The sequence below is a fragment of the Gracilinanus agilis genome, chromosome 3 (assembly GCF_016433145.1).
Source record: "Gracilinanus agilis isolate LMUSP501 chromosome 3, AgileGrace, whole genome shotgun sequence".
Lineage (NCBI taxonomy): Eukaryota > Metazoa > Chordata > Mammalia > Didelphimorphia > Didelphidae > Gracilinanus > Gracilinanus agilis.
Window position 1 is genome coordinate 390,166,489 of NC_058132.1, and position 27,984 is coordinate 390,194,472.

General features: G+C 35.0%; 1 protein-coding gene across 2 annotated transcripts in view; it reads right to left on the reverse strand.

Moving 5' to 3' along the window:
* The window catches only part of DMD (dystrophin), a 1,921,557-nt gene that overhangs the window by 440,608 nt on the left and 1,452,965 nt on the right, over positions 1 to 27,984 (reverse strand). For both annotated transcript variants that reach the window (XM_044670154.1, XM_044670155.1), the window contains exon 54: positions 672 to 844. In XM_044670154.1, coding sequence (XP_044526089.1) covers positions 672 to 844 — 173 coding nt within the window. The remainder of the gene's footprint in view (positions 1 to 671; positions 845 to 27,984) is intronic.

Here is a 27,984-nt window from a genome sequence, read left to right on the forward strand (position 1 = left end):
AATGAATGTGTTCCAGTGCATGCACACTTGGAGAGGCTGAGCCAAGAGGGCAAAGTTCTAGGTCGAACTTTCAAAACTGTTGGGAGGTAGAGGTGGGAGAACAATGGCATGGTGGCCTTTGAAAAGTATTTCCTCTGGATTTATATAAGACTCTTTGCCAAAGTTAGAGATGTACAGAAAGTACTATACATCAACTAAAGGCATGTAGTTTTACTATCTCCTCGGGACATAGGGACTCTTGCAATTTTAAAAGGATACACACTATTTTTGCATTACAAATCTATCAGAAGCTGATATATAAGGAATACCACCAGAATCTCCAGTCTAATTATATGTTAATTCCATTGCTTTTTATATAACTCTCTGATAAGCCAGGAGCCAACTATAGAAAATTAGAATACTGTGTTCCTAATTTAAATGCTCTAATGTCTTAATATGCATCTCTCCTGTGGATATAAAACATCACCATTTTAATCTAATCTCAACCCTCAACTATCATCTCCATACCAAGCGAATGAATGATTCATTTATTCAAAATAACATGAATCATTCTGAAATTCTATGATTTACATAAGCAGATATAAAATTAGGTTCTTGTGCTGAGAAAATGGGGGGTAATTTTGCCATTAAAAAAAATCCAATCTGGAATTTCTCTCTTGATCTATTCCTACCTAATGTTGAGAGACTTTTTCCTCAGCTCACTCCACTTGAAGTTCATGTTATCCAAGCGTCTTTGCAGTAAGACAGCATCGTCAGAACCTTCTAAGGATTTCAGAATTTTCTGGCCATTTTCATCCAGGTTGTGGAAGATATCAGTATGAGCTTCAATTTCTCCCTGGAGATCCTGTATATAGAAAATGAAGGTCAGAGAAACCAACTGAAATTACTAAAGAAAAGAAAAGAAAAAGCAAACAATTGGTTAGATATTTTGGCAAGAAGAATAATTGAAATTTAAAAATCAAATTTAAAAATTACAATCGGACCATTGGAAGGAAAAACAATTTAAAACCCACATTAAGATTCAAACTCATCAGATCCTGTTTTGTTTCTTCCATTTTGGCATAATGTATTAATACTATTAATTTTATTAAGTATGATTATAAAACTGGTAATAAATCACAATGAAGCAAAAGTTAATAAATTTATAAAAACTTATTTTTAAATTTCTTAATCTTAGAAGCTGCCTCTTCCTTCTCAAAAGTGAAATAGACTGCTTCCAACAATTAAAAAAACACAATAATTTCCCTAAAAATACTTTACAAAATCACAGGTTTTATGACTGCCACTCTTCTTGTTCTCCAATGAAAATAAGGATTTTGTTGGCTGACTCTCTTAAAACAACACCTATCATCATTGTTCTACTAATGCCAGTGATGTAACAGGATGTAATAGCAGCATATACTTTGTGATTCACATTCATTTCACCTTAGCCTGATAAGCTTTTGTTTATCAATAAGGCTTTTAGTCAATGATATGATTGTATTATTTTTCTTTGGCAGGTGAAAAGTTCAGAGAGCCCCGAGAAGAGCCATGCATCCAATCACGCTTGTATACATAGATTAAGACATTCATCATCATAGTAGAATCTGACCTTTACATGGTATGTCTTCCTGTGTAACATTTTCAGCTTGAACCGGGGACTACAACATTGATCCTGCTGCATAGCAATCCAGAGGAAACTAAGCTACTGAAACAGTCCTGCTTGAAAATGCCAACTTTGCTTACATTCTGTTGACAGAATGAATTTCAGAGCACAGGCCTCAACAGTCAATAATCATAAACAGGCACTTTGTGCTCTGGCGAGATGGTAGCCAGGTCTTTGGATGTGGGAGGGACCATGGAGAGAGGAGGGCTAGAATATTCAACTGGCAGTTTGTCTTAAACAGCCAACTTTCCTTATCATTTTATCATTATAAGCCAGAGACATTATAAATTCATTTTATATATGTGTTTCCCTCCTTGTTTCTAGCTGAACAGCTGCTGCCAAAAGAACATTCTTCAGAGAGCTGCCGGGGACCAGCATTCCTTTCTGCCTACACAATGAATGGAGGCTTTGTATATTATCTGACTTGCTCTTAGACATTTGTATGCTTGTGTTCAACAAGTTTAAAAATTCATTTTGAAACGACCAACAATCAAATTGATCTCTGTAACTAGAAGAATTCCCCTTCCCCCTCATCCCCCTTTTAAAAATGGAATTGAATCACTCTTCTGAAGAATGGGAAAAGGTGGCAGTAACAGTTCCAAAGAACTAGGCTCTGTTTTCAGTAATAATCTTTAGTCCTAGAGTTTTGAATGTTGTAAACGTGAGGTGGAAGGGCAATGAATATCTTCTGTCACTATTTCTGGCAGCCAAAGTATCATTGATTGACTCTTTTAAAAATGTTGTCCCATTCTCTTTGGCTGGAAGACAGAAGGGAGATATGGAATTGACTCTATCTGTGATTTTAAGAATGGAAAAGCGTAAAATAAATGGAATTGTGTCTGTCTCTATTTCATCAAATACATGTGTTGTTTGTTTTTTTTTCCTAAAAGGAGATGTGCTGATTCTGATACTAGTACCTAATATAAAATAAATTGAGTTCTGCTGCTAAGAGAACCATTGATGATTTAGCAACATCATTTAAACAAAGATGAACTTAAGACAAAACAAAACTCAAAAACAAAGAAGCATTAGAATTGGGATACTGCTTTGCTCCATCTTAAAAAAACAACAAAATAAAACAAAAACCCAAGAGACAGTGGAATAATTTAGTTCAAAACATCCCAAAGAATCAATAACCAGGGGTCAGTAAATTACAGCTCATAGCCTATGCCTGGCTTGCCACCTATTTTTACATTGTTCTTAGATTGAGGGTCACACAAACCTCTGAATTAGAACCAAATTTTCCACATATTCAACTTCATTTTTTAACATGTACTAAACACCTGTGTGTATATTGAACTGATTTTTGTAATGTCTTGATTTTATTCTGTTTAAAACTTATTTCTTAAAAGCTATTTAATATTTTGAAAACTATGAAATATATTCTAGCAATCTCTCCAGTAAAGCTCTATTTCAATGCCTCATCATAATGTGGAGAAGAACTTCACTCTCCTAAGATGCAATTTGTAAATGCTGTGAGTATGAGCTAGAGACAGATAGTCAGCTAACATATTCAAAAACACTCATCACTAGAGGGTTGTACACTAGATAATCAATTACTTGGTCATATTGATTCACTAAATACATTAAATCATCCACAGATGTGGACTGGATCCCTAAGTCACAGAACCCCTAAGAAAAATTTCAGTGGTTAAAACTTTTGGAGGGTAGGTTTTACCTTCATTAATTAAAAATATATATTTACATATGAATTTTTAACTAATTTTATTTTAATTTCACCAGTATTTACAAATTATATCCTTTGCATTTCCCAGCTGAGTCCAAGTCAGTGGAAATTTAAATAAAAATATACAGTCTCCTCACTTAAGCTTACAATGGCTTAATCTTTGTAACTGAATTACAAAAAAAGATCCCGATTCATAAATTAGCTAGTTTTTCTTTCCTAATGATACACATGCAGATAAATCATTCTGTCTTCCATTTAAAAATATATCTTGCACATATCATACATTTATTCTTATATTACATATTTATATGTATACATATATATGCATATACATATGCACATTTAATTTATTCCTCCATTCACTAGATTTTTATTAAGCTCCCATGACATTACAGTTTTTGGAGATGTACAAAGTCAAAAATGAAACAGTTTGTCTTCAGGGAGCTTATATTATATTGGGGAAGAGGAATAACATTTACACAGAAAAGTAAGAAAAAATTTATACAAGGTAGATAGAGAGTAATTTTCTAAGTGAGGAGGACACTAGTGACTAAGAAAATTGGCATAGATTTTCTATAGGAAGTGGCATTTGAACAGATCTTTGAAGAAAATTAGGATCTCTACTCAATGAAGAATGAGAAAGGAGTGGACTATCTAGACAGGAGGGACAGAAGACAGAATGTTGTTGACAGAGAAGAGCAAGTTTGGATGGTCTGTATAGAACCTAGAGTAAAAGAAGGATCAAAATATGTAATAAATCTCAAAAAGTAGATAAGAGGCAAAGTGTAAAAGGCTTTAATTGCCAAATAGAGGAGTTGTCATTTAATACTTAGAGTAAGAGGGGATCAGTGGAGCATCTTGAAATAGGAGAGTGATGTTTCCAGACCTGTATTTTAGGAACATCAGTTTGGAAATGTGGTGAAGAAGAATTGCAGAAGAAATGAGTGTATTCCAGGAGATTAATTAGAAAACTATTAAAATAAAATAGACAAGAGGGCAGATGCAAGAAATGATGCAGAAAACGAGCTAGCAAAAATTGGCAAATGATTAGATAATAGAGTTGAGGGAGAAAGCAGGTGAAAATGGGATGGCAATTCCAGGTGACTAGAAGGAAAGTGATGTCCTCAAAAGAAATATGAATGTTGAGAAGAATAGAGGATTCATGGGAAGAGGTAAAATTCAATTTTGGACATAATGAACTTGAGATGCCTACAAAGCATCCAATTAGACATGTCCAAAAGGCAGTTTAGTATTCCTATTCTGACTTCACAGAATATGAAATGAAAGTATATTTAACAAGCTGAAGAATGTGAGAAAACACCTCTCATTAGAGATTAGGTCCCCTGAGAATGAAATCTAGTCCAACTACACGCTTGGGTCCAGGGCAGAAGATTTCTTACACATAGGAAAGAGACTCAGTAACTTAGGCATTGTGGATCCATCCAGCTTTGTTGTTTAGTCATTTTCAGTCATGTTCAACTCTTGGTGATTTCTTGGCAAAGATACTGGAGTGGTTTGCTACTTTCTTCTCCAGTCCATTTTACAAAAGAAGAAACTGAGGCAAAGAGGATTAAGTGGCTTGTCTAGAGTCATACAGCTAGCATTAGAGGCCAGATCTGACATCAGGAAGATGAGTATTTCTGACTCAAGGCCCAGTACTCTACCCACTGCATCATCTAGCTTATGCCAAGCTTCATCAATATTGTGCAATAAATAATTTTTTAAAAAGGACACGGCCCCTACTTTTTTGGGACTTTGTAGCCTTGGTGAGGCTACAAAACAATTATAGACATCATACAATCAAGTGTTAAATTATATATAGAAACTATAAGTGTAGCATGAATTAGGAAGACAGAGGTTCATGTTGACCTTGGGAAAATTTTCAGAGGTAACTCTTGCACTGCGTTTTGAAAGAGATGGGGGGAGTTGAACGAGGTGAGAGAAAAGAGGACACTCATGTTATGAAAAGACACAAAGGTTAAAATAATCTTGGCTTGTATGGGAAACAGAATACTATCCTAACATAAGAAGAGGGTTAATATCTGGCAAAGTAGGACAAAGGTAGTTTTATTCCAACACAAGAGTAGGGCAGGGTGCAACTACATATATAATTTTTCTTCTTTGAAAAGTCATTTGTAAATGGAGCATCTAAGAAAATGAAAAAGAATACAAATAAAGGACTGGGTAGAATTTATAATAGTTATGTTAACTATGTTAAATAGAATTATTTACATTATCTGTGGATAATGAGTCAACCACAGAAGAATAGAAGAGAGAAAGAAAAGAGTTCTAAATCAAATACTGAATAATTCTCAACTGCATTTAAATAATTGTTAGTAACATCATTATCCACATTAGAGACAATATAATTTCGTTGCCCTTTCTCCTGCATGCCTTTCTCTTTTTTTTTTTGTTTTGCCTTTTCTTACTTTATTTTTTTATTTTTTTAAGTTTTTATTTTGAATATTTTCTCATAGTTACATATTTCATGTTCTTTCCCTCTCCCCCAAACCCCTGTAACCCCCCTTAGCTGACACACAATTCCACTGGGTTTTACATGTACCATTGATCAAGACCTAATTCCATATTATTGATAGATGGACTAGAGTTATCGTTTAGTGTCTACATCCCCAATAATATCCCCATCAGCCCATGTGTTCATCCTGCATGCCTTTCTATAAATAAGTAGTGTGCATAATAAGTGTGCATGTATGCATACATACATACTTATGTATGTATATACACATAATACTATTACATATCCATGCATATAATGAAAGCTTTTCTCTTTGAAACTAATCTACATGGCAATATATATATATATATATATATATAATGACTATATCTTAGATCATAAATAGCTAAAATAGATGGAACCAAGGATAAAATACTTAAAGGAATTTTTCTTTATGCATGAGTAAATGTTTAGATTCTCAGAGACATTTTTACTTATTTTAGAAATAATTCTAACATACAATCTTCTAAGGAAGTAGAAGATTAAAGGAAACAAAAAGTGACAACTAATTGCCTAATAACAAGAAAAAATAGAAACTCTTTTAAACTTCTTCCTTCATTCCCACAAATAACTTAATACTTCATATGTATACATGTATATATACATATATATTTTTATATGGCATGTTATATATGATCATGTTATTTCCCCCCTTACCTCCCTCAATATAGTGTAAACCCCTCAGCATCAAGCCCTGTTTATTTTTGTATTGATTCCCTAGTACTCTACAAGATTCTACACTGAAACCTTATCATGGCATGGAAGTGACTCTGGTCTATGCTAGGGGAGTCATAAGTCACATGAACAATGTCTTTTCTGTCTTCAACCACATTCCAATGTCTCATCATATTCAGAAAAAGGGTGTCTCTACTAATTTATACCAAATTAAAAAATTAGACATTTGTTAATTGCCTAAAGTGTATCCATGACTGCCTCATATATTCATAAGGAACACAGGAATAATAAATAAAACCCTAACCTGAAATGACCTAAATGTTATCTGTCTCTTTGATTTGTCAGCTGGGGAAAATGAGGTCCAGGATGGGGGGGGAAGTCTGAAGATTCCTAAATAGAGGAACTGAGCTCCAAAAACCCAGGTCCTCTTGACTCCAAATTTAAAATTCATTTTTTTAATTTAAAAAAAAAACACCTTATCTTCATCTTAGGATCAGTTCTATGAATTAGTTCTAAGGCAGAAGAGCCATAAAGGCCAGGCAATGGGGATTAAGCAATTTGACCAGTCACAAAGCTAGGAAGTATCTGAGGCCAGATATGAACCCAAGAGCTCCTGTTTCCAGGTGTGTCTCTCTATTTACTGAGTTCTATAACTACACCATAGCTAGTCTCTTCTAGGAGATTAGATTGGAAATCATTAATGTATATACAAGTCTCAGGCAAAGACGAAGTAGAGAGTGATCAAACAGTGATTAATCAAAATCATGATAAAGAGTGGTGTTCAGACACAGATATTGAAACAAAACAAAAGTATTTTAGAAAAGAGGAAGGTAAATGGAGTCACAGTAGAGACGAAGAAAGCAATACTATGAGCAAGAGTTGTTGAATAATTTGGGTTTAAAAAGAATTAGGGATGAGATTCTTGGAATGGGATAGAGCTGACAGTAAGTAGATGACCTTGAATGAAAGATTTAAGAATTTATATTTCATTCAAAAGGCTACAAGGAAACAATATGTGCTCTAGAGCAAATGATAATTTAAAAATAGTACTTGTAAGAATTTAACCTTGTAGAACTTTGATTCAAGGTTCTGAAAGCTAGTCCAGAAAAATAATTGGTTCATACTGAAAGTGATTTTTTAAAAAACTAACCACAAGTAAGGGCTAATGATCCTCAAAGTCTTCACTACTATGGGATTTAGTCCTGCATCCTGAAGTCTTGGTTAACCATTTCTTCCTCTCCATGGTACCCATACTTTGAAGTTCTTTTCTGGCATCTTGAGTGGGAAGGTGGGCCCCAGATGAGGCCAGTGAAGCTGGGCAAGGTTGAGAGTTGGAAGTGGGCTGGGGATGGGGGATATGTGCTATTCACTTCAACCTCCCATAACCCCTTTTCATGTAACTGCCTCCAGAAGAAAAGCTGTGAGCAGTGATGTGATGCTCTAGGAACCTTATTCTGATGGGAAAGCCCATGATCAGTACATCATCCACAAAGTGTCTGAGGGGTATCAGTTTCTTGTATCCTTGGGCAACATTCTTGGCTAATATGAGCATTCCCCTTTTCTTAGGAGCCTAGTACCTTTTGGATGTAGTTCTTAGGGCCTCTCTAGGAAGCCCTCTACCTGGAAGGAACCAGATGCATGGAAGGTGATCTAGTCCTGAGAGCTGTTACACAAGTTACATGTCTTAAAGGGTTCTTTTTCAATGGAGAGCTCCTTATCTATGAGGATGCTTTAACTTTCATACAGCCACCTGGTACCTTTGTATCTTTCCTCTGCCACCCCAATGTCAACTATTGCTACCTCTTCCCATTCAGGTTTCTTTTTCTTTAGAGAAGGATGGGGGAGGGAATGTCAATCAATTGATTTTGCACCAGGTGGCTTGGTCTCTAACAGTTATACCTCTAAAAGTTTTGAATGATTCTTCCTACTGGTTCTTTGAATTTGGATGATTTATCTCTTGGCATTTAAAGACAGGCACTCCTATTGACAAAAACACATGTGTTTGCAAATGGGTTACACATATGCTAATCAACTGTACTATGTAAAAATTAAATATTTTAAGATATGTATTATATACATGATGTAGACTTTTCTATAGAGATTTATTAAAGATTTTGTATTAGAAATAAGCAATTAGCTGATTAAGTCTCATCCTATCCCATAAGTAATATGTAAAAAAGGTAAGAACACATGACAAAATATATTTTTTTAAATAAATATCAGTCATAGTGATGTAACTGATTTCTTTTGGCTTACTTTAATTGTTGAGATTATATATGGAGGAGCAGGGAAGAGCCAAAGTAAAGCTAACACAATAATACTAAAAAGCAAAAAATACTTGGAATAATTGGATGACATAAAACAGAGATGACAAACATGTGGTCCATTAGCCATGGACCCCCAATATTCCCTAGGTTAATTTGAACCAGATTAAAATATAAATGTGGAATATTGAACAAAATAAATAAAAATATAATTAAAACACAGATAATATTACAGATTAAAAATTAAGTAAATATGCAGCCTTCGGGGATCCTTATGTATGGATTAGTGCCTCCATTTCTTTTTGAGTTTGATACCACTGGTAGAAAGCATATGACCTATTTGCCACTAAGTGGGAGAGGGAGAACCATCTTCTTCTAATCAGAGGTAACATAAACTCTATAAAACATGTAAGGAATGTTTATATTTTATTTACCTCCTCTGCTAGAAGGTTTTGGAAGTTATTTTACAAAGTAGATGAGAGATATCAACTGCATACAAACAGCCAAAAGCACAGCATGGTTGCTTGTAGGTCATGGATCAAATGAGAAAGAAATATCCTGACCAAGCTGTTTAGCAGAATTATTGATGAAAACACCCCAGAACATGCTTGAGCTTCTAGCAACAAAGTGAAATGAATAGTTAGGAAGATTGCCCTTAAATATGTTTCTAGACATTTAAAAAATGTGCCTGAAAAAGATCCAAATATGAATGTGATTAGTTAACTAAAGGACTGCTAAAGTAATTGGGTCTGATCCCCCAGTGATTTTTGGTGGGTTAATTATTTTCTAGTACCAAATTTAGGTAATTACTTCTTCTTGGGGAACTAAATGGTGTTTCTATGTTTAGGGAGTTAACATATACCATTTAGCAAATTATTTCCATCACAAGAAGGAATAGACAATGGAGGGATTATAACCCTTTTGGCCAATGCTCTGAATAGTACATGTAAGAAATTGAATTATCATCAATAAAAAAAGTTTGAACCAGGCATTTTGTCTTTCAAATAATAAATAAGGAGTTCTCAGTTCTATTATTAAGAAGAAATTCAAAACATGGATAAAGAAAGAGGAGAAAAAGTCAAAAGTTAGCATACCAAGGATGGCCAACCTTGACATTGTTCCAAAGGTGATGGATGACTTAAAATGATACTGAGTAATAGAGCCTGGGACCAAGACCAGCTATAATTATAGCACTGTCAATAGTTTTCTTTGGTGCTCTATGACCTTTCCTATTAGTATATATTTCCTGCCTATAAATTCCTTCTTTTCTCTTCTGAGGTACTATGAGGTAAGAAAGTATTTATTATCCCTCTTCCTAAGTATTTATTTCACTTTGTTGCTAGAAGCTCAAGCATGTTCTGTGTTGTCTTCATCAATAATTCTGCTAAAAAGCTTGGTCAGGATATTTCTTTCTCATTTGATCCATGGCCTACGAGCAAACATGATTTCCTCTACAATCCTTTTTAACCTGTGTTGCTAGGGAATGAATACATGAAAACCCTGCATATTGGAAACAATGGGTTACAGTAGAATGAACACAGGGACTTGATTTGGAACACTACCTTTGACCCTATTTTTAAAGGGACTTTAGACAAAATCTCTTAAGTCCCCTTGGGTTTCTAATCAGCAAAATGGAATTAGTTGGGTTAGATGGCTTCAAAAGTTCCTCCTATGTCTAGATATATGATCCTACTCTCTTATAAATTAGATTTTTCTTTCCTTAAAGAATGGCTGGTCCCCTCTCAGACTGCACATCAGAATAGAATATGAACAGCACTTCGCTAAAGAGTAAAAAACAGAGGAGAATATTCTCCCTCTTCCTCCTTCTATCTCATAAATCAGAGATAGTCTCAGAGTTGTCTCAGCTGATCTTCTGTAAATCAGTCTGTGCATTAAATAGAATCTGAAATATTCTTATTCTCTCTGTCTCTGTCTCTCTCTTTCTCTCCTTGTCTCTGTCTGTCTCTGTGTCTCTGTCTGTCTCTCTATCTTTCTACCTCTTTCTTTCTTTTTCTCCTTCTCCCCCTGTATCCTTTTCTCATAATTGGAGATCATCTCAGAGATACTCTCCTAAATGTAACTATGACTATAGCTACTTGCATTATAACGTGAACTCTCTGATTGTGGGGTCTATTTTTGCCTTTATTTGTATCTCTAGCACTTAGCCTAGTACAGAACACAAAGTAAGTACTTAATAAATGCTTTTTGAGGGGCAGGTAGGTGGCTCGGTACATAGATTACCAGGTTAGAGTATAGAGTACTAGGTTCAAATATGACCTCAGATACTTCTAAGCCATGTGACCCTGGACAAGTCACTTAACCACAATTGCCTAGCCTTTGCTGTTCTTCTGCCTTGGAACTGATACTTAATATTGATTCTTTTTTAAAAATCATTTATTTAATCAATTAATTTAGAATATTTTTCCATGGTTATATAATTCATGTTCTTTCCCTCTCCTCCCTCCACCCTCCCGTAGCCAACGAGAAATTCCACCAGGTTTTACATGTATCATCGATCAAAACCTATTTCCATATTATTAATATTTGCAATAGAGTGATCATTCAGTTTACATTCCCAATTACTTAGTACTGATTCTAATTCAGAAGATAAGAGTTTTATGTGGAAAAATTATAGACTGGCTAACTTAGGTACACAATGACCAGAGTTTTAATTTTCAGATGGAAGGGAACCAGTCCTAATATTCTTACAAATAATGCTTCTCATTACATTAATCTACAAATCCCATACATCTTTCAATTCTATAGCATTAGCTATCAGGCTTAAAATTCAACAAATACTGATTGCCTAATATGTAACAGATACTGTGTCAGGTGCCAGGGACACAAAGACAAAAAAAGAAATAGTTTTTTTGTATTGTTTTTTGTTTTTTGGTTCTTACCCTCAAGGAGATTATATTCTCCTGTGGGTAAATAATATGTTTTTCACATAAACGAGTACAAAATAATTACAAATGAAAGGCAATTCTAACCCCGCAAGAAGCGAATTGGGTATCTGACTGCCTGGGGACCTGCTTTTAAAAAGAAAACTTTTGGAGGCTACAGAAAGCAGAAGTAATACAGGAAACTCTTTCGTATGGCCTAGCATAATGGAAATTTTCCTAGCTTCTATGGAAATAATTCACCATTGATGAAGGGGATGATTAAGAGTGATGCTCAATAACAGACTTCAAATAGGTTGTGCCATGCAAAGAAATGAAACAATTCCCTTAGCACAGAAATGAGCAATTCTAGGCTGCCCTTCTTCCTGAGTATCCTCTTTATATGCCTTCTATAACCTAGTGGTATATATATTTTTAAATGATTCTGAGAAGAAAGTGGAGGTGCTCTTTATTTTATTAAAAGCATACCATCTCTCATTTCAGGATCTGAAGGCATGCCCTTTTATGTAGGTGCTGATGCAGGGGACATGAGGTAAATGTTATATCATTCATTTTGGCAACTATAAATTCAAATGATGGTTCTAAGGCTTGAGAGAAAAAGGCCTGCTGAGCTGGAAAACAGACCTATTCCTTCAGCTTACTGAAGAAACAGCGAGCTACAGGCAAAACTATCTTATAATAATCTTGGAAAAATATACCTCTGAGTCAATGATGATTTTCTGTTACTGCTGGACTGTTTTGCCTAAAGCCAAGCAAACTCTGCCTGATGATAACATTTCTTAGCTGCCGATTCATCTCTTGGTCTTCAATTCTCTTAGCAAACTTTTATTGGGCCTCATCATGGGAACATTTACAGAGCAATTTCCATAATGATAAAATCTCTTCAAATGAGATTTAAAATGTAATTAAAGGGCACATTTTATGTGTTAAAGGCATTGTTGTTGAATGGCCATACATCATCCCGCTGCAAAGCCCCCTTTCTGCTAGCCTATGGCATGACCCCAATTTTATTTCTGTGTGATTACATCTCTCAGTTTCATGATAATGACTTGATTGGGAAAAAAAATAAAGGAAGATAAAAGGTATCTCTATTGCAGGGATAAGCCTCTGAATACCATTTATACATCAGCAGGTTCTCCCTCTTTCCCTCATGCCAGTCTTCAGAGGATAAGAGAAACTTCTTAAGTAGAGAAGCTAACACTGACATCCTGACAGTTAAAAGCAAAAGGGATCAGTCTTCCCTGAAACACTGATCTCCCCAAATCTTTAGAACCTGCACTCATGATTTTAAACGCAATTACTAGCAAAATGGCAACCATAGTTCTGAGCTCTCTGAAACAAAAAAAAGCTTATGCCTGGAAACCTCTATGGAGCCAGTGAAAACAAGAATACATATCCTAGGCAGGGGGACGTAACAACAGTATTCTTTAGCAATTAATCTTTACCCTACATATATGTAGAAATACAAAACAGCAAGGGTTTAAGATGATTCCAAAAATGCATCTTCTTGCCCACCCTGTTCTCTAGTCAATAGTGGATTTGACCAAACTAATTATTTCATATTTATTTACTTGATTTTGAATTTGGCAGATACATTTCACACTGACCAGTGTGTATACCATAATATTTCAAGAAACTGTGATCTCTCCATGAATGGACTGCAAACTCGAAATGCCTCAGTAGACTGTTTTCATTGGTTATTCTGGTCAAAAAAGGCTCATTTGTTGGCAATCAATCTTTGGTGATGAGTCTATCCAAATATTGTTTGACTGATCTTCTGACAAAGATATATAATCCGTTATGAGGCCTTATGTGAAGTCTTTCTGGATTGCAATCTGGTTACAGAACAGGCAAAAACTTTGGTTCACCTCAATAGCGAAGAAGGAACACCAGATGAGAGTTCTAGTGGAAAACCATTAATATGTGGTAAATTAATAAATAGCTTCATACATCCTTCTAAACATCCACAGAGAGGTCAGGATTGCCAACTGTTCATCTTAAATAAATCCTGTTGCTATTAGTATAAAGGACCAAAACTTCAGAAATATTGAGAAGAAAAAAAGTAACTTTTGATCTACATACTGTAGACGCTGCCAGACATTCTTAGATCCTTATCACACATATTTTAAATAAGAAAGGTTAATATGACATTATTTACATAAAAACATAAACTATAAGTATATGATTTTAAAGTATGCAGAATTAAAAATATCATCAAAGAATTATATAAAAATTCTTAGAACATACATTTATGTTATCTGATCACCTACTCAACATCTCTACACTGTTCAAAACAAAATATAAATTCTCTAATCTTGACATTAAAAGTTCCCTACAATCTGGTTCTACTTTCTCTTTCCAGCTACTTACTTTATCTTAAACTTTATATTAAAAAAGGGTTAAATCCTGCTTTAGTTTCTACCTACTGCTACCACTACCTTTTCTCATGCTTAGAAAAAGCTTTCTTACCCTTTCTATCTCCATTACTTCAAGGCTCAATTTAGTTCAAAAATTAAATCTAGGAGCATATACTATGTCTATAAAGGTTACATCTATTCTTGATCCCTGTTCCACCAAATTTTTCTTAGCATTTTCCTAGACTTGTGCTGCTGCCAATCAACAAAGCATTCATTAAGTTTTTGCTATGTATTAAGTACTATACTTCATACTTTGTACATTTATTCTCAGTACATGTGGTCTCCCATTAAATTGTAAGCTCTTTGACAACAGAATCTGTGTATCATCTACCTTTGCCTCTTCAGTTATATGCATTACACATAGTAGGTGCTAATGAATGTTAATTGGTTGAAAAGTCTCCTGAGTTGAATTTAGCATGAAAAGTATATCTACCAATATTGTTCTCTTAGGCCAAAACAGATGACAAGTTATAAATAAATATATAATTGTAGAAATGGTATGTACAATTTTTCATGTTCCTCATTACAAAATATCTTTTAGATTTTCTAATATTTAAATTTAAGACATTAAGAACCATTGAATAACAACAGTTTTAGGGCTTCTAATTTATTGCCAAAGATAATTTATCGCCAAACAGCTGCTCCACTTTTCAACTTAGCATGTTTTTATACAAATGCAAACTTTTAAAAAAATATGTAAGAGAACAAAAGGGAGAATGGCCTATATTTTCAAAGAGAAAATGAATGCATAGAAAACTCTGGCCTTATAATACATCTACTTGAAATAAAAGTAATTTAAATATGTTCTTTGTCCCAAGATAGCTATAGGACCAGATTTGTATATTTCTAGACTTCAGATTCTAAGCATTCAAGCTGATTTGCAAAGTTAACCTGAGCTTCAGAAGGCAGCATGCTTACTGCACAGATATTTACTTTCTCTAATCCCAAATACTCCAGAGAAAGTCTAATTTCACTGTGACTGCATCCTCCCTTAGCCAAGTGACTTCGACTTCTGGGCAATATCTTCTGCCAAATAATACCACCCCACCTCAGCTCCTAACATGGAGATGAAAGAACTGCAGACAAAGACAGCATCATTCTCAGTAGGATCTTTCTTTTCCATTCAGTTATTCAGCCAAGGTTCTGATATCTATTTTCTTTGCCATGCAAAGTCCTACAGGATAATTTGGAGAATAACTACCTCTCTTGCTTCAACTAACATCCCACTGCTTCTAATTAGTGCTGACTTTCTCTTACAATAAGTAGCCATGAAGGCTGTATTACTTGACTGCTTTAAATGGAGTTGAGAAAATCCCAGGGAAAATGGGAAAAATTCCCCCTCTTTCAGGAGAGCAATGAAAGCAATGTTTTGCTTTCGTGATCTTTTTTCTTTGGATTCGGCTGCCTAGAGAGAGTCATCAGTTCTTTATTGGACTAGACACTGAGATGTCAAAGAATAGGGAAGTTGGAAAAGACATGAGATATTTTCTAGGTCAATCCTCTCGCTGGACAGACACTGGACAAAGGGGTTGGAGGAGAGCAAGTGACCTGCCCCAGGTCATATTACCAGGTGTTGAGTTTTAGAGCTGAGAGCCAAATCTAAATCATCTGACCTGTCAAGTTCTCCACTGCCTTTCTACACTGCTTCTTGTTCTTCCAAGTCAATTAATTAGCACTATGTCAGTCATTTCTTCAATTTCCATTTGAATATGTATGGAAGACTCTACCAGAAGTGTTGGGTTTTAAGGATTTGTTTTTAAGTTGATGATTTGAAATGGAGTATGCACTTTCCCATAGAAAAAAATGTTACAAAGGGAAGCAGTGTGACCCAATGGATAGAGGGGCAACTTTAGAGATAGAAAGGGATGGATTCGAGTCTGCCTTTGATATCAACTAGCTGTGATCTTAATTTGTTAGGACCTTGGGTAACTTTCTAACTTTACATTCCAAGTGATTATCATGTCCATTAATTGAGAGAGTTTTCACTTAGGAAGTTTCTTATATCAATAAAATAAGGGGTCCAAACCAAAACAAATACTTGGTTTTTGAGAGAAGCATGGGAAGATTTGTATGAATTGATGTTGAATGAAATCAACAGAATCAAGAGAATAATAAAAAAAATAAAAAATAACATCAGATAAAGCTGATTCTGAGTAAATATAATGATCTGTCTTGACCCTAGAGAATCACAGAACCATAGATTTGGAAGAAGCAGATCTTTCCAAGATCATCTATCTTGTTCAATTCTCTTTTATACACTTCTGGAAGCTAAGCCTGAGAGAAGTTAAGTCACTTGTTTAAGGTCACAAAATTGATGAGGAAGCACTTCCCCCCTTGTATAAAAGTGGGGGTCTATGGGTACAAAATAGTATCTATAACATGGGGCATGCCCACTGCATTAGTTGTGTGCAGTGACCTTGTCATTCAGTTGTGTTCAACTCTTTATAACCTTCTGGATGGGCCATAGCAGGTTTAGAGTTTTCTTAACAAATTGATACTAAGGGGTTTCACCATTTCTTTCTCCAGTGGATTAAGGCAAACAGGTTAAATGACTTACCCAGAGTTACAAAGCTAGTGAGTATCTAAGGCCATATTTTAACTCAGGTCTTCCTGACTCCAGACCCAGTGATTCTGAAGCGGTTTGCCATTTTCTTCTCTAGCTCAATTTCAATATGAGGAAACTGAGACAAACAGGGTTACACAACTTGCCAGAGTCACATAGCTAGTAAGTGTCTGAGGTCAAATTTGAACTCAAGAAGATGAGCCTTCCTGATTCTAAGCCAGGCATTCTATCCTAACTTGTAGAATTCAGATCAAGAAGGGACTTAGATCATCTAGCAAATCCCTTTGAAAAGAGAGACCCAGATGAGGGCTCGAGACAAGATATTAAAGCGGAAGAGGCAGGATTCCAATTCACATCCTCTGACTCCAAAAACACTTTCTATTATACCATGCCAGACACATATCCTACAGATATCTGGATTTAGAAAACAGTATGCTTATCAAGACAAATGAATCTCTAAATGGCAAAATTTCACATGGTTTTAACAAATGAAAAGTAAAAATACTTATAATAAGGAAGGATGTTTACAGCCAGAAGGACAGCATGTAGTCCAGCCTAGCCCTGCCTGGGAATCTGTCTGAAGAATAGCTCTCCTAAGTTTTCCTTTCTTTTTGGATTCTTCCTTTTTGTCACTTTTGAATCCAAAGATTTTCTATTACCTCCTGATTCTTCCACCTCACCCCAGTATGGAAGTTGGGGTATATTATATGCTTTCAAGTAGTTGAAGGAGGAGAGAGTTTAGGGCTATTTGTACATAGGAAGCCTAAGTAAGCTGTTTTTTTGAATCAAGAACTGCCTTGAAGGATGGGAAATTCTTTTATCACTGAAAAATGTAAAAAAAAAAGATATAGTGAAAAGAGAGACATACATTAAAAATTTAATACCACTGTCCTTGTAGAAAAAAATGTCCCCATTATTTCCTCCACATGTCATTCTTGTTCAGCATAGTTCATATCTCTCTGGCAATCTTGTCCTATAAAATTTGAATGTCACTTCTTCCCTGACAACATGTTTGATGGCTAAAGAAAAAAATATTTGACACATCGGTTTCATAACACGATACTCTAATTAATTAAAACATGATAAATCGCTATTAAGGTTCTAAAGAAACATAAGCATAGAAATGGAAACTACATGAGACTTTGTTCCTTACACATTAATGCAATACTAGAGGAAAAATTGGTGACAAAGGATTTTACTTTTTAATTTCAGAACTGAGGGGAAATCTGTAAGGTGCGTTTCATTCCCAAACCTATTTTATCCTTAGACATCGTTCAAACCTATGGAAAGGAAAGACCCCAGCACCAGTTGTAATGGCAGAAATTTTCTTGAATATTCTAGTATTTTCACCTCTCAGTCTAGAGAACCACAGGTTAGAGGCTAAAAGGGCTGTATCTCTGTATCATTGCCATGTAAGTCAGCATTTCTTTGGTGAGTCTGTTGAAAGCACTACCAAAAAAGGGACAAAACAATAAATACCAGATCTCCAAAATGAAAAAAAAAAACAATCTTGGTTCAAAAGAAGGCACATTAAAAGGTTCCTTTGTTCATTTTTTCACAGGCACAGGAACCTAATGGGTATGGAGCAATACATGTAATGGCAGGATTTTTCCACATCAAATAGTTTTCCTGCATTTGTTTTATCTACTTTTTTTGGTTCTTTATTAAGAAGGAAAGCTTTCTGGGAAAGGGAAAGGGAAAGGGAAAGGGAAGAAGACACAATGAGAAATGTAAGTGATGGAAAAACAAAACATCAATAAAAATTTATTTTTAAAAAATAGATCCTGGGCTTGAGATGCTAGGAGAGAGAAACTCTATCAGTTTCTCTCTGTCCAATATTCACTAAACATAAGCAAATTCAGCCATACAAAGAAATGAGGGATTGTACTTAAAAATACCTTTCATATATTGACTCTGGTTGTCATCTTAACTCTTTCCTTACTAAAAATCTTAAACTTGGTATAGAAGATGATTTCCCATCCCATTAATCTACCTGTTACTTCCCATCTACATCCTCCACTGGAATTGTTCACATTATAATGGAAATCTATGATATTTACATGATACTTTAAGGTTGGCAAAGGAGTTGATACTACCTGATTTAATCCTTACCACAACAATGTAAGGTAGCTAATACTGGATATTAACTCCATTGAACAAATGAGGAAACTGAGGCACAGAGAATTTAATGTCTTCATCATGCTCTTACCTAATAAATCTCAGATGTAGTATTGGAACTCAGAACTTACTGATTCGTAATCCAGCATTCTTTTCACTATGCCATTCTGCCATACTGATTTGCTAATGATATGAAACATCCAATTTTCTCAATTTAGTGGTATACAGTTACCATGACGACAGTGTTAAAAAACAGGATCATAATATTTGAGATGTGGTGAGGATCACAGTAGTGCTGGAAATGTACAATCTTATGGAGGAAGTAGTTGGGGTTACATTAAATGGTCCCTAGAAATCGTTTGCTATGGCAACACTCTAATTTTACTACTAAGGAAACTGAAGCCCAGAGAAGTCAAATCCCCAAGCCATTCATGGGTAGAGCTTGATTTAATGCTGGTCTTCTGATTCTAAATTTGATGTTCTTTTTACAAAATGACCCTGGCTCTATGCATTGATTGATTATTCAACAAGTATTATTAAGTATCTACTATGTGCTAGGTATTATGGTAAGCAGTGAGGACACAAAGGCAAAAACAATTCCTGCCCTCAGAGAGCTTACACTCTTTCAGGAAAAACAACATGAACATATGAAAACATAAACTATATAAAAATAAATGCAATGAAATTTTGGGAGACAAAGCATTGGCAGCTATGTTAATCAGGAAAAGCTTCATATAAGAGGTAGTGCTTGAAGAGGGCTTTGAAAAATACTAGAGAATCTAAAATTCAGGTTAGGAGGTATTGCCTTCTAGAAATGGGTGGACAGTCTCTGCAAAAGTACTATGCCCCATGGAATGTTATACTGGGGAACAGTTAGAAGAGGAGTTTGTAATGAAGAGGGTATGAAGGGAAGCAGTGTATTATAATAATAATAAAGTAGTGTATAGAATAGTAATAATAATGCAAAACAGAGGAATTTGTATTTGAAGCATTAGAATTTGTTGACCATGTTAGTGACATGTCAGACCTGTGTTTTTGGAATATCACTTTGGCAGCAGGATGGACAGAATTGGGAGGAAGACACTTGAGAAAGGGAAAATTTAAGCTGGTTAGTCAATCTTGGTAAATTATCAAGGAGAAAGTAGTATCCTGAACAAAACAGGAGAAGAAGAGGTATAATTTTCTTGCCTTGGCAAGTCATACCCCTTCACTTACCCATTTATTTCCATGTTTGGTCCACTTTCCATATCTGTCATGTAGATTTATTTGTGTCAATCATTTGAAGGTTGGTATAAAAATTTTGCAATTCTTTTTGAATCTGGAGCTATTTGTCCAAGTTTGCTCATCAACTTGAAATCTAAGTCTCAACTACATGATTTATCTTCTCTACGTCAGATTGCAAATGAATGAATGAAAGGGAAGACTGTCATTTTTCATTAGTGTATCCCCCAAAATACTACTGAGATCTTTGCTAAATAATAGGCATTTAATAAATGTTTGTGGAATTGAACTGAACTTCTCTTCTGTCATTCATTAATAATTAACCTAACCTCCTACATGGGATCAAAATAACAAATTTAGAAAGTATATATATATATATGTCTAGTAGCATAGAGTCAGGAAGGATTAAGAGCAAATTCCATTTCTGACTTTTTAAAGTTATAAATTATAGATAGATTTCAATTGCTTTGAGGGAACCCTTACAATGTCCCACAATGATGAAAGCATAGCTTCTTGATGAACTAATGTATACATGTTTAGCATGAGCATATAAAAAAATCCATCAGCTAATTAATAACAATAATGATAAAGCTTAGCACAGTCAAAATTGAGGATTAACAATGTTATCCGAGTTGCAAGGAACATAAGACTATCCACTGGGGTTGCATGAGATATTTTACCTGGAACTAGTTAGGAGGGAATGTACACAGAGTGGAGGCATTAGAATAAATGATGAACCTGAGTCTCTAGCAATTATTGTCATTTACAAGGACATATAGATCAATTCGACATTTTGATGGAAATTGTAAAAATATTCTTTCTCAATTTGTCTAAGATAAATTTTGCAAAACACAGGCGCCCCATATTCAGAAATTTAACACTTTAAAAGAAGAAAATATGCAAAAAGGAATCTGACAATTAGTAAGAGATCTCTTATTTCCCAATACATACTAGGTAGAAAGGAACACAGATTCTTAAAAAAGTAATATCATGAATGCTTAAGAAAACTATTTATTATCCTCGGTTGCTCCTTTATTTTTTCATTTATTTGACAACTCATTTTAAACATGCCTATCAGAATTCATTTTTTTTTTAAATTTGGGACCTTTGGGAAAAAACCAAAAGTATGTTCTCTCATAAAGTAAAAACAAAGTGCTATTTATGGTTTTTATGGGGGTCGTGAAGGATTCATTTAAAAAATAGAAAATGATTTATGACATTTCAAAATAAGTGCTTATGAGCATTTAACAATCTCTTACTTCAGCTTCCTTTAGCCATTTTTCTATCCTTGAGCATAGCAAAAAGAGATACTCTTGATTAGCCAAGAGACACTACTGAATTTCCACTCTCATATATTAGACTCAGTTTTGAAATTACAAAGTAGATAAAGTGCTGCTCTTTTGGATAAAATGTGTCCTGAGTTTTATATTTCAAAAAGTAAAATGATATTTAGAAGTTTTTACATTTTATAATAAATGACATTTTCATTAGAAAATATATAACTAGAAGCTATTCTTGGACAGCTCTACACCAGCCATTTCAAAAACAACATTTTCACATCTTGAAAAAGGAAGACATAAGTAAAATGGCTTTTGTCAGTATGAGCTAGATTAAAAACTAACATCTAGAAAATGTATTAAGATATCAGGGCTGAAAAAAACATTTCTGGCCTTAGCATGGTAGCAAAAAGCACAATTTTGATATACAAAATGGTTATGAAACTTTGCACTGTCTGTGGTGGGAAATAGGGCTAGAGGCTATAATTCTGACATATCTCAGATTTCCTGAAAGTTATCACGAAATCCTTTTCTAGGAATCACATCTTCCTGATGTTTTGTTGAACACAAAGCAGGAAAATGATTCAAAAATGTTCTTTGGGAGATTATCAAAGTGTGTGTCAATAGGAATAAGTAGAAGAAGAAGAGAATGTATCATTAGCAGAATGGGTGCCGTTTTCTAGGCAAGAGGGTCTGGTCTAACCACATATAAATAGGGGAAGGGAATATTTATTTATATAATGTCAGAAGTGCTTTTTACAACTATATCATTTGATCCTCATAACAATCCTGAGAGGTAGGTGCTACTATTAATCTCCATTTTACATTTAAGGAAACTGAGGCAAACAAAAGTTAAGTAACTCATTTGGGCCACCCAGCAATTAAGTGTCTCTGGTAAGATTTGAACTCAGAAATTCCTTACTTTTAGTCCAGTGTTCTATTCACTGTGTCACCAGCTACCTCCATATAAAAAGTTTAATCATGTAACAGAAATGGTTTAATTAGAGTTTAATCACATACAATAGGTTATTCAAAGCCATAACTAAAGTTCAGCAACAAGAGCTTTGTTTTGAAGTTATAACTAGAGAAGACAAGGAAAGCACTCTTTGCATTCCTTGGCCAGAATGAAAGTAACAGAGCTTAGAACCTGGTTGGCAAAGAAAATTAGTCAAATAAGAAATTATGAGATGGCCTGTTTCCCTTACTGTGGCGAATCTTTCCCTTCTTTTCCCTTTTTCCTCCACCTTCTTTTGAAAATGCATTTCATGGTATTTTGCCCAAGGTACAGTTTCTGCTGCCCTTGAGACAACTATTGCTATTTAGAATTCTGAGTTTAATGGTTAGGAGGCTGAATTTCAAAGAAAAGGGCAAAGCTAGATCAATCAGGTCAGTAACACAGGATTTCTAACATCCCTTCCACATCTTATCCTAAGTTTTTGTGGGGCCTGGCCAGGCTAAAGGTAGAGTTTAGGTCTATCATTTAATGTGTCAAAAGTCATAAAAGAACCATAGGTATAGGCCAGGGGTCAGCAACCTTTTTGGCCGGGAGAGCCATAAATGCCACATTTTTTAAAATGTAATTTCATGAGAGCCATACAGTACTCACAGTGCGCGCTCCTGTAACAGTGCCTGAAAAAAACTAACTTCATGGCTCCTGCAGAAAGAGCCACATCTGGCCCTCAAAAGAGCCAGATACAGCTCGAGAGCCATACATTGCCAACCCCTGGTCTAGGCAGTCAGCTCCTGGAACTTAGGAGGTCAGAGTTAGCAATGTGAGCCCTAGTTAACAAAAGAAACTAAAGGGTTTATGCTCCTAAAATAGAGGATGTTTGCTCTTTGCCTTCACTAGTATATAAATATTTTCATTTTTTACTTTTTTCTTCTTTTCACTTAGCCAATATATAAGAATGGTGTGCTGGAGCCAGCTCACTCTGGCTAATTGGAGCTAATTGTTATATTTTCAGGGTAAACATTCAGAAAATGACAAGCACTACAAATCAGGGCTTGATGTATTGCTCAGATAATCAACTTAAAACATGATGGAGAAAAAAATAAAGACATTAAAAAAAGAAAAAAAAACATGATGGAGAAAATGTTAATAATGAAGATTAAACTTCAAAGTATGGTGGATATACTCTGGCCATCTGCCAACTCTCCCTCCCTTTTCCCAGACAGCTGATTGTTAAATATTTACCAGTATATCCCCGAATAAGAGGAATTTACTACAGAAATATCCCCATTTCTATATTCCTAGCTATGTGCATTCAATCAAAGGTTCATAGGAATATATTGGCATCTGGAGGAAGACAGAACCCTGCAAGTTCAGCTTGCTCTTAATTAAGGTAGGGGCAGATGGTTAGACATCCCAGGAGGTTCCTGGGGGTGAGATACTGAAGTAAAATCAAATCAAGACAATGTTGTAAATCTGTAAGTCAGGAGTAGGATGGATGTTTGCTGTGATTATGTCATTTAGACTTTTCAAAAGTGTCATTTACTTTTTTGAAGAGTTTCTCAGTGTCATCTATTAGTGATTAAATGGGAAGACAAGACAAGACTACAGGTCATAAGATCCATTCAATCCAACAGAATGCTTATGAAAACAAATCTCAATTGAATACAACACTTACAAAGTATGGATGATGGCAAGGAACTATTAATACCCACAGGAAGCACAGGCAGAAAAATGTTTTATATGTGTGTGTGTGTGTGTGTGTGTGTGTGTGTGTGTGTGTGTACAATTTAAAACTCAGTATCTATTTAAATCTTTTTGGGGGGGTATTATTTGGGGGAGTGGATGGATAGGGGTCCAGACATGATTTAATTGGTGAAAGAAAACTTTTTGTTGTTTTTCACTTATTTCAGTTGTGTGCATGTCTTCATGACTCTTTTTGGGGTTTTCATGACAAAGATACTTGAGTGGTTTGCCATGTCCTTCTCCAGATCATTTTCAGACAAGGAAACCAAGGCAGAGCTAAGTGACTTGTACAGGGTCACAGCTTCTAGAAAGGAAAAATAATCCAAAAAGACAGCAAGTCATGAATATAAACCTGAATCAGGAAGTTAGAGAGTAAAAGAGTGTGACCCAGGAAAACAAGAACAACAAAAATGTCTGAGGCTGGGTTTTTCTTGACTCTCTATCCACTGCTATACCTCGCTATCACAAGAGAGAAGAACTGATGGGAAAATTCCTAAAAATTCAGTTTGGTCAGGTAGCAAGTAACAGAAGTAGGACTTGGACCCAAATGTTCCTAACTCCAATGCTAGTTCTCTATTCGCTATTTCATGCTGTTCTCTTAGGGATAAAGGTTTCCTTTCCTTCTGTTGCTAAAATCAATTAGCTAAAATTTATCTTTCCCTTTGCTTTTGTCCATTCTCCCACACCAAGGTCATTCTTATTAATATTTAGTCTCAGACATCTATTTTGTGAATGACTGATAGAATTGTTTTGATCTTCAACAGAATCACTGAAGTTCTTATCATTTTCTGCCTTATAGTCCTTCATTTTGTGCATTCTCTTTACACTAAGAACTGAGTACTTCTATCACTGGAAATTAAAAATTTTTTCCTTAAGAGGTTTCTTCATCTGACTAATATTTTTCTGTCATGAATTTTAAAAATAAGCTTTGAAAAAACAAATATCCAATACTTCAAAAAAGTAGTAGCCTCTCTGCAAGTTACAATTTTTTAATTAAAAAAGTATATTTAAGAAATTTAGAGTTTGAAAATAATATGAGAAAACAGCAATTTTCATTTTCTGACAAGGATGTCATCTTCCAAATTTAGCAGTCTGTGGCACAAAATTCACAAGTATAATATAAGTAACCTTTGTTTTCCCAACCAGTTCTTAAAAATTGGATGATTCACTCAAATATCTGGTTAGGGAAGGGTATCATGAAAACTCTAAGAGAAGAACTAATAACAACCAAGGTTATTTTTTTACATCAAAAATGTACATTTCCTAAATAGATTTAATTTATTCCAAGTTTGTCATATAGCATTTTCCTATCATGATAAGAACAGAAATTTGAAGTGTACAATAGAGAAAAGTTAAAATCTGGATAACAAATCTAACTGCATCAGGATTAATAGCTTTCAATTCATGGAGAGGCAGAAATCTATAATTTGATCTATGTATCATCCTATTAAAAATGAAAACTAATTATAATGACATGCTGCAACCATGCGAAAAGAAACATAGCATGTAAAACCATGAGTTTGGCAATAATCGTACCAGGTCCCCAGAAATATGATTCCCAAAGGGCTTATAGTTCAGAAATGGGCAAATCACACAATGGATGGATCTATAATTAGGAATTATGTCCTAAGAGTTTGCTGTAACAGAAGGTAATTAATATCTATCTTGGGTGGGCTGGATTCTTAATGCATCAGATGTGATTATATGGAGGAATGCTGAATGTTGCCCTAGTCAGTTGTCTGCTTAGTGTAAAAGAAAAAATTCAGAAAAGCAGCTCCTGGAATATTAGTCTACATTTGACATTTTGGAGTAGAAAGAAGGCATTCCACTCACACATGTAAAGTTGATGCACTCAGAATGCTTAGGACACTAAAAACACTGGGCAACTCAAGGTACTTTTCTGGAAATTAAACTTCATTATTAGCTGATATTTCACATCTGTAGGATTTTTTTTTAAGTGAGTAGGTGTTGCTAGAATGACAGCTGATGGCTACCCATCACCACTGAGTCACAAAAGCACTCAGAACAGGCATATTATTTGGAGATACTTAGCACATACTGTTCTAACAATAGCCCCTGGAAGCAGTTCTTTAGGTGGGGAGGGATGTTAAGGGAGAAGTGCCACTCAGACATTGTTGTTGGTTTTCATTTTTTTCTACAACTCTGTATGACCTCCTTTGTTACCATCTCCCATGGTGGCCTTTCTCTATTCTTTTCCTTTTTAGTTTTCCCCCTTTTCACACACATCTTCTTTTTCTCATCCCCAAGCTCCAAAGGAAGAGGAGACTGGTAGAAAGTTTGGAAGAAGAGTTCTAAATCTTTTCTCATTTTTTGCTCTACCCATGGCTCTGTTCAAACCTTACTTTTAAATGAAATAAACTCTGCCTAATTACACTTGGCAGTACCATTTATTTTTCCTACTACCATTTCCTGTTACCTCTCCTTTCTGTAGTGCAAAGGATGCATCTTCCAAGTTAAATTTCTTCATGTTTAATACATAAGTGTATAGTTCCTTATGTGTCAGAAAAGAACATGAACGAAAGCAAATGGTATGTGAAATTCTGAATAAAGAACAAAAAAAGGGTGTTTCTGAACTTAGATCCAAGATCTGCCACTTACCAACTATATGAGTGACCCTGGGCAAGTCAACTTTACCTGATGTCTTAGTTTTCTCATCCATAAAACAATGTGAGTGGAAAAGATTACTTTGAATTTTCTTTCTAGTCCCAAATCTAGCTCTCAAGGTCCTAAAACAAAGTTTTGTGATTATTATCCTAAAGACTGACAAGGTATATGATCTACATAGTAGCATGACATAAATTGGGTAGTTAAGTGGTGCTGTGGATAGAGTGCCAGGCCTAGACTCAGGAAGACTTTTCTTCCTGAATTCAAATCTAGTCTCAGACACTGGCTGTGTGACCATGGGCAAGTCACTTAACCCTGTTGGCCTCAGTTTCCTCACCTGTAAAGTGAGCTGGAGAAGGAAATGGCAAATCACTTTCAGTGTCTTTGCTAAGAAAACCCCAAATGAAGTCATGAAGAGTCAGATATGACTGAAATGATTGAACAACAACATGCTATAAATGACATGGAAGCCAGAGAATGAAGGTGTAATCACAGTCCTGCTGCACTGACTTGCTGCTATGCGATCACTTTGCCAGGCCACTGGAAACAATGGTTTTGGAGGTGCTTTTCAGCTCTAATAACTGAAAAATACTCTTCCAAAGAGTTTTAAAGGTCATGAAAAAGTTGTGATTATTTCTTATTTGTAATTAATTTTAGAGTGAAAATGTGATAGAATGGATAGGGAACTGGTCACGGAGTAAGGAAGGCATAGGTTTAAATTCTGCCTCTGACACACACTAGCTGCATAATCATAAGAAAGTCACTTAATCTTTCAGTGGCTCAGGCAACTCTAATACTGTATAAATTCCAGAAGAGTTGCTTATCTGTATCAATGGAGGGATTCTTCCATGTAGGGATGTACCCCTACACTGAAACATTTAAAGTAATACCTGAAAAAGAAGGCAATACATTCTTAATATATAAAAGTGCTTAGGTTTCTCTAAGTGAACTCTGAATCAGTATTTTTACTGTATTACTGAAAGAAAAAATGCACATATAAGCAATATGCACATATATGTGCATATTGCCCTTTTTTCCTTTCTATTCCTTTCTATTTATGCTAGGCTTTCCCAATACAATTATTTATTCTTTTAACAATCTTACTGATCTTCACATAACAAAATAAAGTTCCATTGTTTAGATTTTTCTGGTTATGCTCAATATTCTTTTAAAAATCACCCATTTTTCACACTTGCTTGAATGTTCTATATTACTACAACAGAAATATATCACCTATTCTTACTTAAAGCATGGGCCATGCTAACCCATCCAAATGAAAATAATCATCACAAAATGTACCACTACAACAATATGAACACAAAATTTATGGGAGAACAAAAATAATTCAAACTTATATATATGGGCACACTTATGCTGAGACA